This window comes from Trichomycterus rosablanca, chromosome 15, assembly GCF_030014385.1.
Source record: "Trichomycterus rosablanca isolate fTriRos1 chromosome 15, fTriRos1.hap1, whole genome shotgun sequence".
NCBI lineage: Eukaryota > Metazoa > Chordata > Actinopteri > Siluriformes > Trichomycteridae > Trichomycterus > Trichomycterus rosablanca.
This window is the reverse complement of record NC_086002.1, coordinates 8,611,089-8,628,404: the sequence shown is the minus strand read 5'-3', so window position 1 is coordinate 8,628,404 and position 17,316 is coordinate 8,611,089. Positions and strand designations below refer to the sequence as shown.

The 17,316-nt window shown below is 37.7% G+C and overlaps 1 protein-coding gene across 4 annotated transcripts in view; it reads left to right on the top strand.

The window, feature by feature from the left end:
• Positions 1–17,316, top strand: part of mcf2la (mcf.2 cell line derived transforming sequence-like a) — a 65,604-nt gene that overhangs the window by 12,633 nt on the left and 35,655 nt on the right. For all 4 annotated transcript variants that reach the window (XM_063009382.1, XM_063009383.1, XM_063009381.1 and 1 more), the window contains exon 2: positions 15,010–15,093. In XM_063009382.1, the coding sequence (XP_062865452.1) occupies positions 15,010–15,093 (84 nt within the window). The remainder of the gene's footprint in view (positions 1–15,009; positions 15,094–17,316) is intronic.

Genomic DNA, 17,316 nt, shown 5'->3' with positions numbered 1-17,316 from the left:
AAATGTAAAAGTATTGTAGCAATGCCCTATCAGCATAAAGAACAGTCATATACTGTACTTACTGTTTTTGCCTTTCTGAGAAGTCAGAAATCAAAACTGTTTAAGTATTATAATGTGTAGTAGTTTCTCTGTTCCAGTTGATGCGCACTCCTCCGAGGGGTAATGCTGCTGACGTTAAGATAAAGATTTAGGCATAATTGCTGAGTCATATTTTTAGCACAAAACCCTCTCTCTCTCTCTCTCTCTCTCTCTGCCTCTCTCTTACGAACACACAAACACAGAATAAGACCGAGATAGAGTGATCCGCATCTCTGCTCTTAATTAGAATTTCAACCGTCATCTTTTTCATTTGTCAGCAATTTGATATCATTATTTAAACATGTACATCACCAAACTTTAAAAAAGTCAGAAAATATCATACTGCCAATCCAATCCTTTTTTGACCTAATATCCAAAACCTTTGGAGCTAAAATCAGTCTTGGGGCTTTTTAAACTCAGATGAGGACATAATTTGATAAGCTGCTGGTGTAGTGGTACTAAAAATATTGCAGCCCTGTGATTCTTTGGCAGCAAACATGGTCACCAGTTAGTTACCCTCAACTAAGAGCATTTTAAACGTTTTTGCTTTTCTAGGGAAATAGATAAGACTTCATGTGGGGAATTGAGCCCAGAGCAGAACAAATAAGCAAGCATGCACTGAGAAGCTAGGTACTCCAGTCTAAGCAGGAAACAGCAGATTATGAATTACCATTTCCTCTTTTGCAAAATAGTCATGTATCTGAGATAAAACAGCATTCAGCATTTTTGCTTCTTTCATACGCCACAAAAATTAACCATTTTATTAGTCTGGAATAAATAAATAATATATTGTGTAATAGTTTAGGAAAACCCAATAATATTATAAAGCCCAGTGGTTTTCAAGACAAATACCTGGTGCTTGTAACAGCAATTAACAGAGATCTCAATTCACATCAACCTTCCTTTATTCGATTTTAGGGGCAAATATATTGTGGAACACCAGTGTTCCAGAATTTCTGTGGATTAACAGGCTTGTCAGTATCAGATGTGGGTGTGTGTATTTGAATTGAACCCAGTTATTAATAAGATATGCTTAATTGGTAGATTAAATACCCAGGAGGGCAAGTACTGTTACACTCAGAGCCATTTAATTTAATAAAAAAAGTGAGTGTGAATTAATTTGATGTTTATTTCGATACTTAAAAGAAGACAATATACTGTATAACAATGTCTACATACACACAGTTCTGCATTTGCATCTAATTTCTTCTGTTTTAAGTTAATGTAATTTTACTATGTTTATATCGTTAATATAGACCCTGGCATTGGAATGATTTAAAAATGCCCATAGCGTGCCATTAATTATTTAAACAGTGCATGAGTGGTCTTTAAAACTCTCACAGCTCTCTGGTTTCCTGGTAAATACATTTCTCACCGATACACTATACACGGTGCCCTGGAGGAACTTACACATGTTTGCTCAGATAGGATTATTGATATGGGAGAGGAAGGCTATTGTGTGGGACTTCTTTTAGTTGACTTCAACTTCTCTTAAATCAGCTGAGGTATTGAATATCTGTCTGTGTCTGGGTTTTGGTAAAGAGTAGTTTAGGTGTATTGTGGAAGTACATCTAAAGAAAAGACAGACGGGGGTTTCCACTTGTTGTATGTACCAGACCTGTGTCTTGTGTTTTGTGTTACCACAGTATGGCTTTTCACTGACGGTTCAAAAAGATTCATAATACCCAGGCATACAGACCATGTATGTATTATGTATTTATTTTTGCTATGCTTTTCTTTAGATTGTACAGCTTTTGTAGAATAGCAATAGACTTTAGAGCTGTAGAAACACTTTCTCTGCCTTGATGATTCATGTCAACTGCCTAGATTTATAGTCACAGTTCTAGTGAAAGTGGAAAAATAATACTGATCTTCAAAAATCTGTTTTTGATGGTTTGAGCTGTGCTTCTTACTATGGTAGGTTACATTTCATAGGGCTCACGTCTTATGTGCATGTAATGAATTGACACCAGTCAAAACCTTGACCGTGACAGTCTTTAGCCCCTGTGATTGGGGGTGGGTGTAGTGACAGCAACAAGAATGTTATTAACTCTAATTTGCCATGTCTGTGTGGTATATTTTAAGTCAAGAAAAAGTGCTTTAACATGAAGTGCAATGTTTTCTTCATCTATCTGCCTATTCATCCCTGTCTCTCACACTTGCTCTTTCTCTCTCTCTCTCTTTTATCTCTCTCTCTTTCTCTCTCTCTTTCTTTTTCTTTTGGTTTTAAGTATCAAAGGAGGACATAAAGTGGGTAAATTGTGTATAGTTCTGTCTAACCACCCAGCCTTCAGGCACGGATAGGTGGTCCTGCATGTGTGTGTCTTTCCCAGGCTCTCAATACAGACTTGTGTGCCCATTCACAGTGGTGTAGTGGAATGCCAGACTATAAGAGTGCCTCTTTTCTGGACACTTTTATTGTGTTCGTCTGTGTAAAAGCTTCAGGAGTGTCATTCAAGTGCCCCCAGCAAATAAAATATGCTTACATATACCCTACTCTGACAACTAGCAGTTTTTGGGCATTTGCTGTGGATGCATTGGATGTTTGGTATTATTAGCAATCTGATGCTTTTTTTTTATATCTATTTATTAAATGTGAATTAGGAAAATAGTAAATAAAATAATAGTACAGGTTGTATTGTTTATTTAGGTTTTTAATAAAACATAGTAACAAACAATAGGTATTCCTCGTGATGTAGTGTCACTTTGGCTTAAAAGTAACATGTTTCACTGGACACATGCTTCTTGGTGTTTTCAGTGACTCGTCTGTCAGTTTTGCTTCTTTTTGTTGTTTAATAAAACACTTCACTGATGCCTTTGAGGGTGTCCAAGCTAATAAACAATCTGTTCTATACCTGGCACTTCCAAGTTCTATATCCACATCCCAAATGCATTAATTTACTTCCTTAGCTTGCTGGCAAACAAACTCCCAATGACCAATGTAAATAATTTAGTAAGTTTAGTTTGTTTTCAGGCCCTTACCTCAGTTTGGCTAGGCCTACTTAACAAGAAGCAGCCACAATTTGCTGTTGGTTTTTTTTTTTTTTTCTTCTTTAAAATATTAATTTAGTCATATCTAAAACTTTTCTGTATAAATAATTCTGTATAAATTTTCCTCTTAGAAATGGAACTTGTGGCACGATCAAGTGCATACTCCAGTCTCAAACTCATCAGATTAAGCCACATTACACTGTGCCAGATGGGACTATGCCTGTCCTTTTTATCCCAATTTGGTTATATACAATTTCTCAATGGGGCGGCATGGTGGCTTGGTGGGTAGCACTGTCGCCTCACAGCAAGAAGGTACTGGGTTCGATCCCCAGGTGGGGCGGTCCAGATCCTTTCTGTGTGGAGTTTGCACGTTCTCCCCGTGTCTGCGTGGGTTTCCTCCGAGAGCTCCGGTTTCCTCCCATAGTCTAAAATCATGCAAGTGAGGTGAATAACAGTTGTGTTTGACATTAAAACTTGTGAACTGATGAATCTTGTGTACTACAGTTTCTGTCATGAATGTAACCAAATGGTAAAACATGAAGTTAAAATCCTAATAAACAAATAATTTCCCAATGCATTTTGATAATCCCTTCTGCTTGCCCAACTCCCTTGCTTCCTAAGGAAGGCCATAGGATGGCTAGAACACGTCTCCATGGACAAGTGTAAAGTCGTTGGCCGCTTATTCAAAGTAGTTAGCAGTGTATTCTTACATAGAGCTTAAAATATTTTATGCTTTTTTTTTAAATTAGTCAATCATACTTTTGTACTGGGGGGCCTATTGCTCTGCAGTACAACTTACCTGTAACACACTTACCAACACCTAACTTGGGTCACGTTTGTTTGAAGCAGAAAAAGCTCAAAGCATCATATTCTACTGTATCTCTTGAGGTTGTGTTAGAGGTGCCTCTACTGTAGATGGCGTCTTTCTTCTACGCCTTCAGACCTGACCTGTGTGTTAATTGGCTGCTTAGGTTGGAGGGAGGAGATTGACATGTTACAGGATTTGACTACTTGCTCCACCTCCCCTCCTGCTCCCTGTGTGTGCATGTGTGAGTGTCTCCCACTCTGTTCCCTGTTTACATCTATCAGAGGAGAATTACTGTGTGCAACTTGGGTTGGGGTGTGTGTGTGGGCTTACGTGTGAGACAGTTAAGAGCATTTATTCATTAAAAGCTTAGTGCTAATTCTCATGTGATTGCACCTGACTGCTTTCACTGCTGCCTTTAGGTATTCTTCGTCCTCTGTCCTGCCCCCTCTACCTGTATGTTTCTGAGCAGTGAGCGGTGTAACCTGAAGCCTCTAGGGTTAGTCTGTCCACATGTGTGTTTGAGTGAGATGACGTGGGGCTGTGTGTAGAGCACAGACTGATCATCTGTCTTCACTGGTGTATTGCTGCACATGTCGGACTTCGAGAGCTCCACAGATAGGGGCACCTAAGGGGAGAGTAAGCCCCGGAGTGTGCACTGAGGGCAGGATGGCGCTCAACCGTGTGTCCCTGCTATGCCAGGACATCACACGCCTGTGGCTCCAGCTCAAAGTAACAACAGGTAGGGCAAGGACCAAGTTACTTTATAATATGATATAGGATCACTAAGCTACATAGTTATACTTAGCAAGTAATTGTATACATTTCATTGGAAAACAGTTGGGATGTAATCACATTAATGTATTGTTATTTATTATGTGATCTGACTGGATATCAAAATGTGTTTACACTTTATTTTGTAATTTTGTAAATGTCAGACAAAAAACCCTCAAAGCTTAGTATTTACAATTTAAAAGTATGTGAAGACCATACCATGTAAGACCATAAGCTGGGTAAATATCCTATTCCAAAACCATGGGCATTTTTATGTTGTTACCTTTTGTGGCAATAATAGCCTATGTTCTTTGTGTGTTGGAGTATGTCTTTGGGAATTTGTACCCATCTTATAAAAACAGCATTTGTGTGGGCAGTTACTGATGTTGGAAGAGAAGGCCTAGCTTGCAACTAGTGTTCCCATTCAGCCCAAAAGTGTCTAGTGGTGTAGTGGTAGCTCAGGGGTTATGGTCACAGACTAGTGATAGAAAGGTTGCTGGTTCAAGCCCCACCACTATCAAGTTGCCACTTCTGGGCTCCTGAGCAAAGTCATTTACCCTAAATTGCTTGCATTGTATAATATTACAATTGTAAGCTGCTTAGGATAAAAGAGTCTGTTAAATGCCATGAATGTAAATGCATTGCAAAGGTGCATAGTCATACCGGAACAGGAAGAATAGAAGCATTTCTTTTTATTTAAATGTGATATATCTTTACACTTGTTAACAATGAATGTGGCTAAAACACTCCATACAATTATGTATATGAGTATAAACATTGTGGATTCTTATAGCATGAACAGTAAAGGGTATGTATAAATTAAAACAAGGAGTGCACTTTTTAGGCTGGATGACATGATAATACAAAGTTCCTTTGGATAATTGTTATAAATAATTTGCTGTTTTGTTTTTTGTCCTCTTTTATCATGCTGTACAGCTCCTCAAAAGCTTTGTTTGCTTAGATATCTTTGCCCAGAAGTTGTTTACTTTTAAATGTAGTTTTGACTAAGGTCAACACACTCTAACTTTCTCTTTCCCCCAGTTTTTGGGATCGTTGGGTCTGTTGACATTAACATTTGGTAGTCCTCCTACTCTGACCGGTCCAGCATTTGTATTGAGTGAGTTTTTAGTTCCATCAGCCTCTTGGGTTGGCATCATCCAGCCATTCTTGCTTTCTTGTGTGGAGGTTTAGGCTTTAGAGCCAAACTGTCAGTCTAAGTTGTCACCATGGCTACATGGTTCTATTCTAGCTTCATGGCTGCACAACGACACAGTTCCGACTAATGGAGGCCCATTTGCATGCTTTAGCTTAGCAAAGGCTGTGTTTTTTTTTTTTTGTATGCTGTGGGGTGTTTTTCAGTGGATGAAAGTTTATGCTACATATCAATTCTAAAACACTTTTGTGGGCACTGTGTTAAAATCTCTATGCATACACTGTTGGCATCACACATCCTAAACCTGAGCTATTGTTTTTATACTATGGATGACCTCCTAAACACTATTACTATCTGCATGTGATGTGTGAACACTCATGTCGTATTCATTGGGTAAACAACAAATTAGCATTCAGTGGGCGTCTGCTAGATGGACCATAGGGATGCAAATTTTGCCAGTTTCTTTGAACTGATAACAGACTGTAATTCATCGATAACCTACAAGCAAAAAGCATCTCTTAAATATATAAAACGCATCACAGAGTTTTATATCAGCAAGTCTATGTGCTTTATTACTTTTAAAAATAAATGTAGAACAGTATGAGGAACATAATCATTGTGAGCAGAAACAGTTTAACTTTCAGAATGTAGATTTTCAAACAGTCAGTAGCAAACAGTTCATGACAAGCGTTAAGTAATATAGTACCAATTATTGAACAATGCATTTGGTAAATAAAAGCGTTTTCTAATAATGTTAGTGTAGATCTAATGATCAGCTCCATCCTAATACTGGTTCATGATGCAAAATTGCAACATTTTACTTAAATATAAAACAATATACATGCAGTCACACACAACTTTTGTACTTTTTGATACATATTTTTAAATTACACTTGAATAAAAAAAAGTTACTGTTGGAAACTCCAAATGCAGCTGTGCACAAAGCTGTCATACTTGTTCACTACCAGTTGATTGTAGCGTTCTTTTTCAGTACAGACTGTAGCTGCAATTCAACTGGAACTAAGCATCAGTTTTGGAAATTAAATGACATTTTTCACTGACAGCATTAATCAAGCAATAACCAATCAGCTATTAAATATCTTTAGTTTAATATTGTGACGTCATTGGAATTTCATAATGTACCAGCTTCACATCAGCTACGAATTACACAATTTAATGTTGTTGTGACATCATTAGAATGTTAGAATGTAAATTAGGACATATCTTAATAGATTTTGTATGTTGCCTGATGCCAGTTGCAACACTGCGTTTTACTGTTTTAAACACAAGCTGTCCATTTAAAAGATTCTTGTCACCTCAACACACCCATGCAAATGTATTTGGAGTTTGTGGTTGGAATACACACACATGATAATGAATGTGTACCAGTGTTGCTGGATTGTTGTTTGACCAGTATTTCACCAATCTACAGCTACATAAGTTAATCACAATAATTGTCACTATGTGTGTATTATATTAAGTTCATAATGTTTTGTGTTAGCAGACTGTGTGTAAAATTAATCCTGTTCATACAAAGTATAAAGTTTATATTGTATGTAATGTCATGTAGTTTTATGAGCACAGATGGAGCATGCAGATTTCAGATCATTAGAGCCACCAAACCCTTTTGTGTGTTTGTATTTTTCCTCATTCTTACAGCATTACAGATTAATGCTCTGTTTCAAAATCCAGTGATATAATCTCGCTTCAAGGTTTCTCACAAGTGCGACTGCCAACATTTTTTTTGCTAACAGTTGTTTAAGCTGATATGGTGCTAGCCACATTTGTCTCTGACAGCTGCTACTTTTTGGCTATGTACATTCCAAACTCGCTTATGAGATGGATAGGAAACAAATCCAACAGATGCAAGTTTCATACATAGGCAATTACCCTAAAATGTATGGTTGCGATCTAAAGCAAATCAGTGTGATGTTGATTTATTTATTTATTTAGAAAAACACAAAAATAACACAAACCATAATAGCAAGTATGTAGACCCTCTTCTTATTCTAGTTAGAAGTTCTGTCAGCCTAAATGTGTAGTGTCAACTGCACATAAAAATAATGATTTTTGACTGTTTTTATGCCAGATTGTTTAGATGCCAGATTGCATCCAAGGAGAGCATGTTGCTGTACATGCCTCTTTCGACATGTGCACAGCCCTCCTCTTCCGCCTATCAGTGTCCTTACACAGCGTATGAAGACCCACCCACCCACCCACCCACATATAGTCCGGCCCCCACCCTGCAGATACGGTAGCCAATTGGTATCTGCTGCAAGCACTGCCAATTATGCCCGCTAGATGGCACCCAGCCGACCGGTGGCAACACCGAGATTCGAACCGGGGAGTTCAGAAACTCAGTGCTGGTGTGCAAGCGGAATATCGCCACCTGGGCGCGCTTGTATAAAATAACATTTTGATTTAGGATAGCAATATACACACAGTGCATTTTAGCTTTGCTTTTAAAAAACATAGCCAGATTTTATGAATCTGATGTTAACCTTATCCAACACACTTGGGATAAATAACAATGCTGACTTAAGGATAAAGAAAGGCGAATTTGCATCAGACATCAGTGTTTAATCTCACCAAAGCTTGTTCCATATTACATTTTTAAACACACTGCTAATGGTGTATAACGTGTTTTATATAGTAAGCAGTAATTACTATTAATCAAACGACCGTCTTTAAAAAATACACAGGCTACAAATTTGCAGCTTGTGGCTTAACACTAGTACATTACGTGTAGGGAGCAAATCTGTTGTCAGCGCAGCTCTAATGGTCTGTAAGTGGCTCATCTGGCCAAAATCCACCCCATACATGCACAACTATACTGTTCTGTCTTTATTATCAGAACAAGCTGTAACATGAGGTAGCCAAAAGGCACTTTGACATGCCAACGTGTTTAACCCAGACTGCTTGTGAGAACATGAAAAAGAACTGCATTATACAATGTGTATGAGAGATTTAAAAAAAAGCATGGCAGTGTAAAGTGATTTTATAGATACATGCTCCTCATTCCTAACTAAACACCACCCTCAAAACCCCAAAGCATATTAGAGCCATTTCAATGATTAACAGTCAATTTTTCCCCTATGACAATTCTGCTTGTTCTAAAACTTTACATCATTGCAATTAAAGCAATTTCTGAACATTTGACTTAAAAGCAAGGGAATTGGTTTGTACTTGTAGCAGCATTGCTGTGTATTGCGAACAGACATGGATATTTAACTCCCACTTTTCCACCACAAAGCAAAGAATGTCTGAAATATTTGACTTTTTTTCCTTCTAATTTTCCTGATCCATGTCATTGGATATATTAATGCATTAGTAAGACTCATTAGCTGCACTTGCATGTACACAAATTTACAGATACCAGAGATTAAATTATGCTACATGATTGAATAGAGGAGATGGCATTCCTGTTTTTACCATCAGAGAGATGGGCCCAACAGCTCCTGCCTCCTGGCTACAGATGGCTTACAGCAAAGTTGGTGTTTGAACCCACAATCTTTATAGTGTGAATGATCTTCTGTGGTGCTAGTTTTGCCTTGATAACCGCTAATAATCAATTTCAGCAAGTGCTGCCCAGCTTCTAACTTTCATGTGTAATTTTTGCTCATTCCTCTTCCACAAAAGCTTTCAGCTCATTGAGGTTTGATGGCTTCCATGCTGCAACTGCTTTCTTTAAATCCGTATTCCAGTTGACCTTTCCTGTGTTTCTTGATCACAACACATGCCACTTTTGGAACCCGATCTTGACATCCTTGGTTATTAAGTGATCTTATGGTTGCTACCGACACATTTGTCCCAGCTTTTATCAGATTCTGTAAGTCTTTTGCAGTGTTTGAGACCAGGGATGTCTGACCCTGCCACCCTGTATAAAATAAATGTAATAAATTATTTACATACATTTACATTAATGTGGATTTGAGTCACCCACCCCAGAAGGATTGTCTGTACTCATGAGTTTATTGAATGGACTGTAAAGAATTCTGCTTATTCAGCTCAAACTTTCCTCTTCAATCTGTTTGAAACATAGACATGACTAGTGCTCTTTAGTCTATGGCTGTGTAGTCGATGGCACTGACTAAAACCACATACTATCTTACTAAATGCCAAAATGTTACACCCCTGTTTTCACTGCCAGGGTTTAGCAGCTGGAGGAACAGATCTTGTTCAGAGCAAAATGTTGACAGATTTGCTAGCAAATAAGCCCTAGAGCTATGTGTTTTTGACTTCCTGCAGTTTTGTTTGATTATGCCATATAGTAAGCTGGGTAATAATGACATTGTGATAAATTACTATTATAATGCAGTTTCTGGAGGGTTAGGGGCCTTGCTCAAGCCATGATTTAAACCCACAACCCTTTTGACTGATAGCCCAGAGCTCTTCCCACCAGGCTGCATAAGTGTACACACCCTCTTATAATTGGCTATGTGACTGTGTGGCTGCCATCAATTAAAGTGACACTGATTAACCCCATATACATAAAGTTTAGCTCTTCTAGTAGGATTTTCCTGACATTTACTTAGTTTCATTTTACAACAAAATAGTTCACAAAGAGCTCACAAAATATCAAAGGGATCTCATTGTCAAGGTATCAGTTGTTATCAGTGGTTACAATGATAAAATATTTTTTTTTTCTTGGCTCCATGACACTAGCTTAAAAATAGTGATGTTCCAAATGTTCAGAAATGATTACAATTCCGATACCAACGCTGAGATCTTGAGTCTGCTATTAACACAGTTGGCCATGCCTGAGGGAGTGGCATTGACCTAGGTGGGTAAATCAAAAAGCAGCGTAGCATGACTTTGCGCTATGGCTTTCTGCAAGCTGTAAAAAAGAGTTTTAAGGTGCAAGCTCTCTTTTGCACCTTAAAATAACTGCTGCTATATTCTCAAACACTGCATAATTTTTTATTCCTTTATATATAAAAAGTTTTTTTTATAGTTTAAATTTATATATTTTTAAAAAGTTTTTATACTAAGTTTTTATTCTGTTAGTTTAATTTTGTTTTATGTAATACTTATTGATGATTGGAGGATAAACAAAGTAAGAATGTCATTGTACAGTGTAACTGCTGGTTCTTCTGTGCACATGACAATAAAACGCTTGAATCTTGAATCTTGCAAGGTTGTACCTATGGCAGGTAAAAAGTGGTTGGCAACTATGCATATTGGATGGAGTGCATGATGGTCTGTGGCTCTCCTTGCTCATGGCAGTAGTGATGCTATCATGGGAGGTATTACAGTCATGGGAATTGGACATGACTACATTTGGAGAAAACTGGGGAATAAATGTTAATAATTCCTTAACATGTAAACAGATTATTCTTGGTGTTATGATAAAACAATGTAGAACCTGTGTTTTACTGAAAAAGTGGTTTCACTGAAAGCCTGTATTATGTTTCGGTAACCACAGTCTGCCATTTTGGTCTCCAACTGACTGGTGCTTTTAGGGTTAACAGGTTTGTGGAGTGAAATTATTCCATTCCATTAGGTGAAATGGCTTGTTTGCAATTCAAGTATAATTTGCATTTGAACTTTGTCCTGCTTTGCTTGTATTTAATCACACGCACACTTTTGTGACAAGATACTAATGTTTGTTTGCACGTCATGCAGAAATGTCAGAGAATTTAGTCATTTTACCACTAAACATGGCTCTTGCAACTAATAGCAGGTTAGCTAGCAACTGCTTTTATCTCAAAGGCTTTTGCATTGTCTGACTAAAGTCTTGTGATAATAAAAAGAGGAACTTGTCAGTTTCCGTCTGTCATTGACATTCTTAACCTGGACCTTGTCATCTAGTTGTTGTCTTTTTGTGTGATTTGTAGAGGCTTGCCATAATTGGCGATTCTATAGCACAAGCAAAAATCTGTAGTTCTTTGAGACTAATATAGCTCACATTTCATTACATGGGTAGTTTACACCCACAGGATAAATTCAGGCTAAGGCTGTTACAAAGTTTTAACAAAAAGGATGAAATGAGCCTGACAAAGGCCTGATGTGTCCTTAAACAGTTCTCTCACCCTGAACTGTGGACAAGGATGTATGCTGTAAAATATAACCTAGCTGAGCCAGTGTTCCAACAGTTTGGTAAAAACATGTTGCTAATGGTGAGCACTACTACGTACAGAGGATAAAGGATAAATATGCTGATGTCATTTATCTGTTGCCACTTTATGCATTGTACCCTTTAATACCAAGAAAAGCTTTTATTTGGTTAAGCCTACTATTATATTTGAAGCAATTTAAGTGCCCTCAATGGGTTTATTTCATTTTTTTTATTTTCGTTTTATTCAAATGTCATTTTAGCTCTTAATACTTTTTATGTGTATTTAACATTTTATTTATTTCGTTTAGCAGCTTGAAATGCCTGAGTTTGATTAGAAATAAATCTGCCTTTCCTTGCATAAGGAGTTAAAATTGATTTCTTTTTTTACAGCTTGGTCTTGTTCTGTTCTTTTTTGTAACTTTCCTTGTCCTCTTGTCTTTATATCGCCTCATATTAAGTGACAGCAGTTATTTGGATTAAAGAGATGCTGAACTATCCATGCATTGCCATACATGGCATGTTTCCATTATATTGAACCACAAAGGCCTCTTATGCACTGTGGACCAATTCTTGTATTGCAGGGTATCTGTTGCTGGGCTGGGCCAAGTTAGGCTTAAACTAGTTCAACCTGAAGCTCTAGTGGTCAGGCCTTACTTTAATGTATTACACAAGTTACTGTAGCTACATTATTCAGACATGACAAAAGAAGTGGTGTTTTGATTGTTCGACTTTTTTCCCCCCCACACCATGTCTGCAAAATGATGCCTTACATCACAACCATCACAATCAGAAGTCACCAGAGTTTCTTTACTGTAGTGGTTACATCATTACATATATACACCTAGTGAAATGGTCACAGGACCTCTTCATGCCAGTTTCCTATCTCTCTGTAGACTGATGTCTATGTTTTGCTCCACTTATAGCCTTTCCTTTTGCCATCTCATCAAAATCAACATTTCTGGGTGTGCACAGCATTTTTGCCGCAATGCAGGGTAGGATATTACTTGTACACTTGTCTGAAAGCATCTTGCTGTTTTCTTTGCCCATTCTTTACATATTTTTTCCTCTTTGTTTTTTTCTTTGTTAGAAGGAATGCAGCGTCTATTACACAATAATGATGTCCATTCATACAGCCAGCAGTCATCACTAATTATTTTCTATTGTAAATGAGACAACAAAGCTATCAATAATGCTTCAGGATGTCACTGTGTTGACTTTTGTTAAATATTTAGAACAAACGGCAAAACTGATATTTTTAAATGTTTATAAGAGGGTAAAATAGAGCTGTCACGTACATAGGCCTTCAAAGTAGAAACTTTGAACATAAGTTAATTCACAGACTGCTTCATTTTTGGCACAAATTTTGTGCTACTGAAAATAAGAATGCATATGGCGCTAGGCTGGCACAGTGGTAAACATGCTAACACATCAGTGCTGACATCTTGAACCTGCAAGTTTAAGTCTTAGTTTGGCTACCGACAGGCCTTGGCCTATACAGACAACGATTGTCTTATCCATGGGTGCGAATGCTGAAGGGGATTCCTCGTTACTGCTGCAATTACAACCTCTGCTGGCTGGCTGGTGGCGTCTGCACAGAGAGGGTGGATAATGGAGATCAGTGTGTGAGTCTTTGTATGCAATACTAAGCTCTATATGAATCTGCCTAGTGCAGGTAGCAAGAAGCAGTCGGCAACTGCACACGTGTCGAAAAGGGGCATGTTAGTCACGGCTCTTCTTGAACTTGCAGTCAGGAGCAATAGAGAAAGCGGAATGGGATTGGGTAATTGGATACAGCTAGATTGGTTTTCTTTTTAAACTGTATTTAAGTATTTACTGACTTTCTTGTAAAATAAAGTATGCAGACGTATAAAGTAAAAATTCATTTAGTTGCAAATATTTAATCACTTAAGTTCAGTAACCAAAGATTTAAAAAAAAAAAAAAAAGAGATTTGGTTAGCTGGTCTTGAAGTCATTGATCTAGTTTCTATGCATCCACCTAGATCTCTTTTTTGGGGCAGATGGAATAGGCTACAGTGAATTATTAAATTAATTTAATGATTGTATAAAGGGTTTTGTGTTTGTCTTTACTGGTCTGTCTACCAGGTGTGTGTTCAGAGTGGCGTAGGTCTGTTTGCTTTTTGCTTTTGTGTGTCTTTCAAACCTGCACATAGACACTGACCTTAAACAAACACAGACAAGTTGGGAAGCTCTTTTGTTTATCAACATGTCTCCGGTGTAACTTCATTGTGCACATAACCATCACACCCACACAGTTATGCCATCCCACTGCAGCAGCAGCTTGTCAAGCTGCTTACACTAATCTATTTTACTTCCTATGCTGCAAAATCTTATTGTTTTCCTCCTGTCTCACTCTCTGACACTCCTCTTTTCTTCTCACCTCCGTTCCTTTCTGACAATTCATCATATCAAAATTATGATCGTCTATATCACAATGTTTTTTTCCCCTGAATCCACTATGGGTAACTAAGGTACTTTTGTAACACTGATACTCATGATCAAGTGGGAAAGAAATGTCTGACCAGCTGCTTGTTTCCCCTGTTTTGTATATTTAGATTAAATATTAAGGAGGACCAAAATAAAATTGAGAGGGGAAAATATTTTTTGATATATTTTGAAATATTGTTCAGCCCTACACTTCATCCTTTAAATGTATTACAATAATCCTGTTTCTGTTTTGTGACTGGCTATAGTAACAAATGATCACTCTCCACTGTTGATCAATGCAGCACCACATCTTGTTGTTGTGTATGCCAGGGAACACATGGTTCTCCTCCAGCCTGTCGATCTGACCAGTGACCGTATGTGAGGTCAGCTATTTGCATTTAATCAATTAGCACACCAACCTGCTGATTACCCCATTTTTTTTCCAGAATGTTGTCAATCTAGTTAAGTCGTTATTTTATTGGCCTTGTATAATGTTTATACATCACGACATGTATTTTACACTTAATGGTCTGGATCAGTCAAGTCTTTGTTCATATTTGATTGAAGCAAGTTGTTACTTCTGTTTTTAGTAGTTTGCTTGCAGAACTCATGAAACTTATGTAATGATCATGATTAAATGTCTGAATGAATTTTAACAGAATTATGTTATCGGTGTTAAAATGGTCTCTGTCGTTTCCTTTTCAGATGAGATCATGCAGCAGGAGACCAGTCCGCTCTATGCTGCTGACATATGCCCTGATCTCAGGAAACGCTTTGCCTTCCTGTCAGGTGAGACCATTTTTCCTCTTTCCCCTCCCTCTTCTATTAAATCAGAACACTTGGCCATTTTCAACAGTGTTTCATAACTGCTCCTGTTTGCTTATCTATTTTTGGTAGAGGTGATCCTAAAGTGCCACTGTACTCAGATCCAAGCCAGATTTGCTGCTTTCTTTTGTAATGATTGTTATGGTTTGAGTAGATAAGCTTATCATAAATCAGTTTAAATGTGTAAAATAAAGAATAGGAACTCAAACATAGCTCTACATGTATTTCTTGCAAAAAAAAGACCAAGAAATTGATATGGTCTGGGTAAGTTTCTTTTTGAATGGGCTGAGCTCCTAGTTCTAGTGCAGTTAAAGCTTAATCTTGGATATAACCCAAAACTCTTTATACACTCACAAAGTTTAAAGGGCACCAACCAGCATCTGTCATGTCATATAGACTTATATCTACAGGCAGCTGACATATGTCCATATGCAGAGCTGTGGAATGTAAGTTTGATATCTACAGCTTGTCCCAGTTAGGTCCCGGTTCAGGTTGCCAGCCTGCATACAGTAACGACTGAATTATTTAGGGTTTCCACGACACTAAAGACCAAGAGCGGTGCTGTCTGTTCACATGTTAGTCCTATTTCATCAGCACAGTGCAGGTGTCTCACCCACATGTTTCAGAGTTCAAAAGTGAAATCAGTATGTAATTGTGTCTGAGTTTTACTGCTTTTAGAATTAATTTAGATCAATTCATTCAGCATAAATATCTTAAAGCAGAAGAACAGACAGTATAGTACCTGACTAGTGTAGGTAAACCTCATTTCAAGTACTGAACTGGGCTGTTGTCACATCTATTGCATAAAGTCATGTCTTCATTGACTAGCATTGTCAGTTGTATGGGTTACATCGAAGAACTATAACTTTTAAAAAAGTATAAGGTTCTAAAAGTATACATTTCTGTCCATGCTAAACAATTTGCGGAACTAGAAGTCACCAACACGAACGAATTCCAAACTGCTTTTCGAATTAACAATAAAATGAGAACTGTTTATCACAAGCTACAATTAAACTCTTGAACAGTAGAAACTAAAGTGATATATCATGCTTGACCCTCTGCTAGCCCAAAAGACAAGTCTCTGATGGCACAAAATTGCCTCAAGCCAAAAGACTAAAATTATTGTGCCCCCAAACCTGACATGAAAAATGTTGGTCTTACAACACTGGATATATGGTACTGGAAAATACTTACCTCAAAATCTATGGAACTGCATGTTTGTACACCAAAATCAGCCCAACTGCTCTTTAATACTGTGTTATGTTGAAATAAAGGTTGCCATAGTTTCATCTGCAGTTTGTCCAGTTGTAGAGCTTAACGCTTATCCTCTATATACTTAGTGCTCTTGTAATAACTGGTCTGCATTTAGACTCTGTGAACTGCTCTGACTGTGGCCTGTACTTGGGTCATAATCATTTCAGTGATGCTTTTGGTTATTTGAAGAGTGTAGGGGGAGAGTCTGAGACTGACCACTGATCCTGCCTCAATTCTCCACCCTAGAGTACATAAGCATATTTACTACTGGTACTGAAAGTCTGTTATGTAGCTCGTTTCTGTTTTAGCTGTTTTCCTTTTGTTTATTTCCCCCACTTCAGTCTATGCAGCTACAGAGATTTATCCACATTCTGATACTGTGGTAGAGTAGATTAATCACCAGATGTGTGTGGTTTATCTGTGTGTATGGAGGCTAAATAAAGGGGATATTTGACCTTGGGTTTGTCCCTGTAGGTCTTTGCTCTCAGGAGATTGGCCACGAGTCTGTGGTTCTGCCCTATTGATAACAAATAGGATGACAGTGTCCTTTACACCAAGGAAGATGGAATACAAAAGAGCTGAAAGATGATTGGGTGTTGGAAAAGGGGTGGAATAATCTACTAATTTAGTGCTAGTGTACCTCAATAATCCAGAAGTAATTTGCACCAGTTTGGAGCAAAACCTTTATTTAGTGGGATGTGGAATTGCATCATGTGAAATAACATAAATATTTTTAGTATCTGATCTACAGTCAATTCTTAAGTATATAGTATGTACAAACACCACATTCTGTATGTAATGGTGTTTTAAGTCTCAAATGCTAACCCTCCCACCCAAATAATGCTGCTCAAGTAATCAGTGATAGTTTAACCTTGAACATGTATAATGCCTGTTTAGAAATGGAGGCTGTTTGCTATCTCCTTTAATATCGAA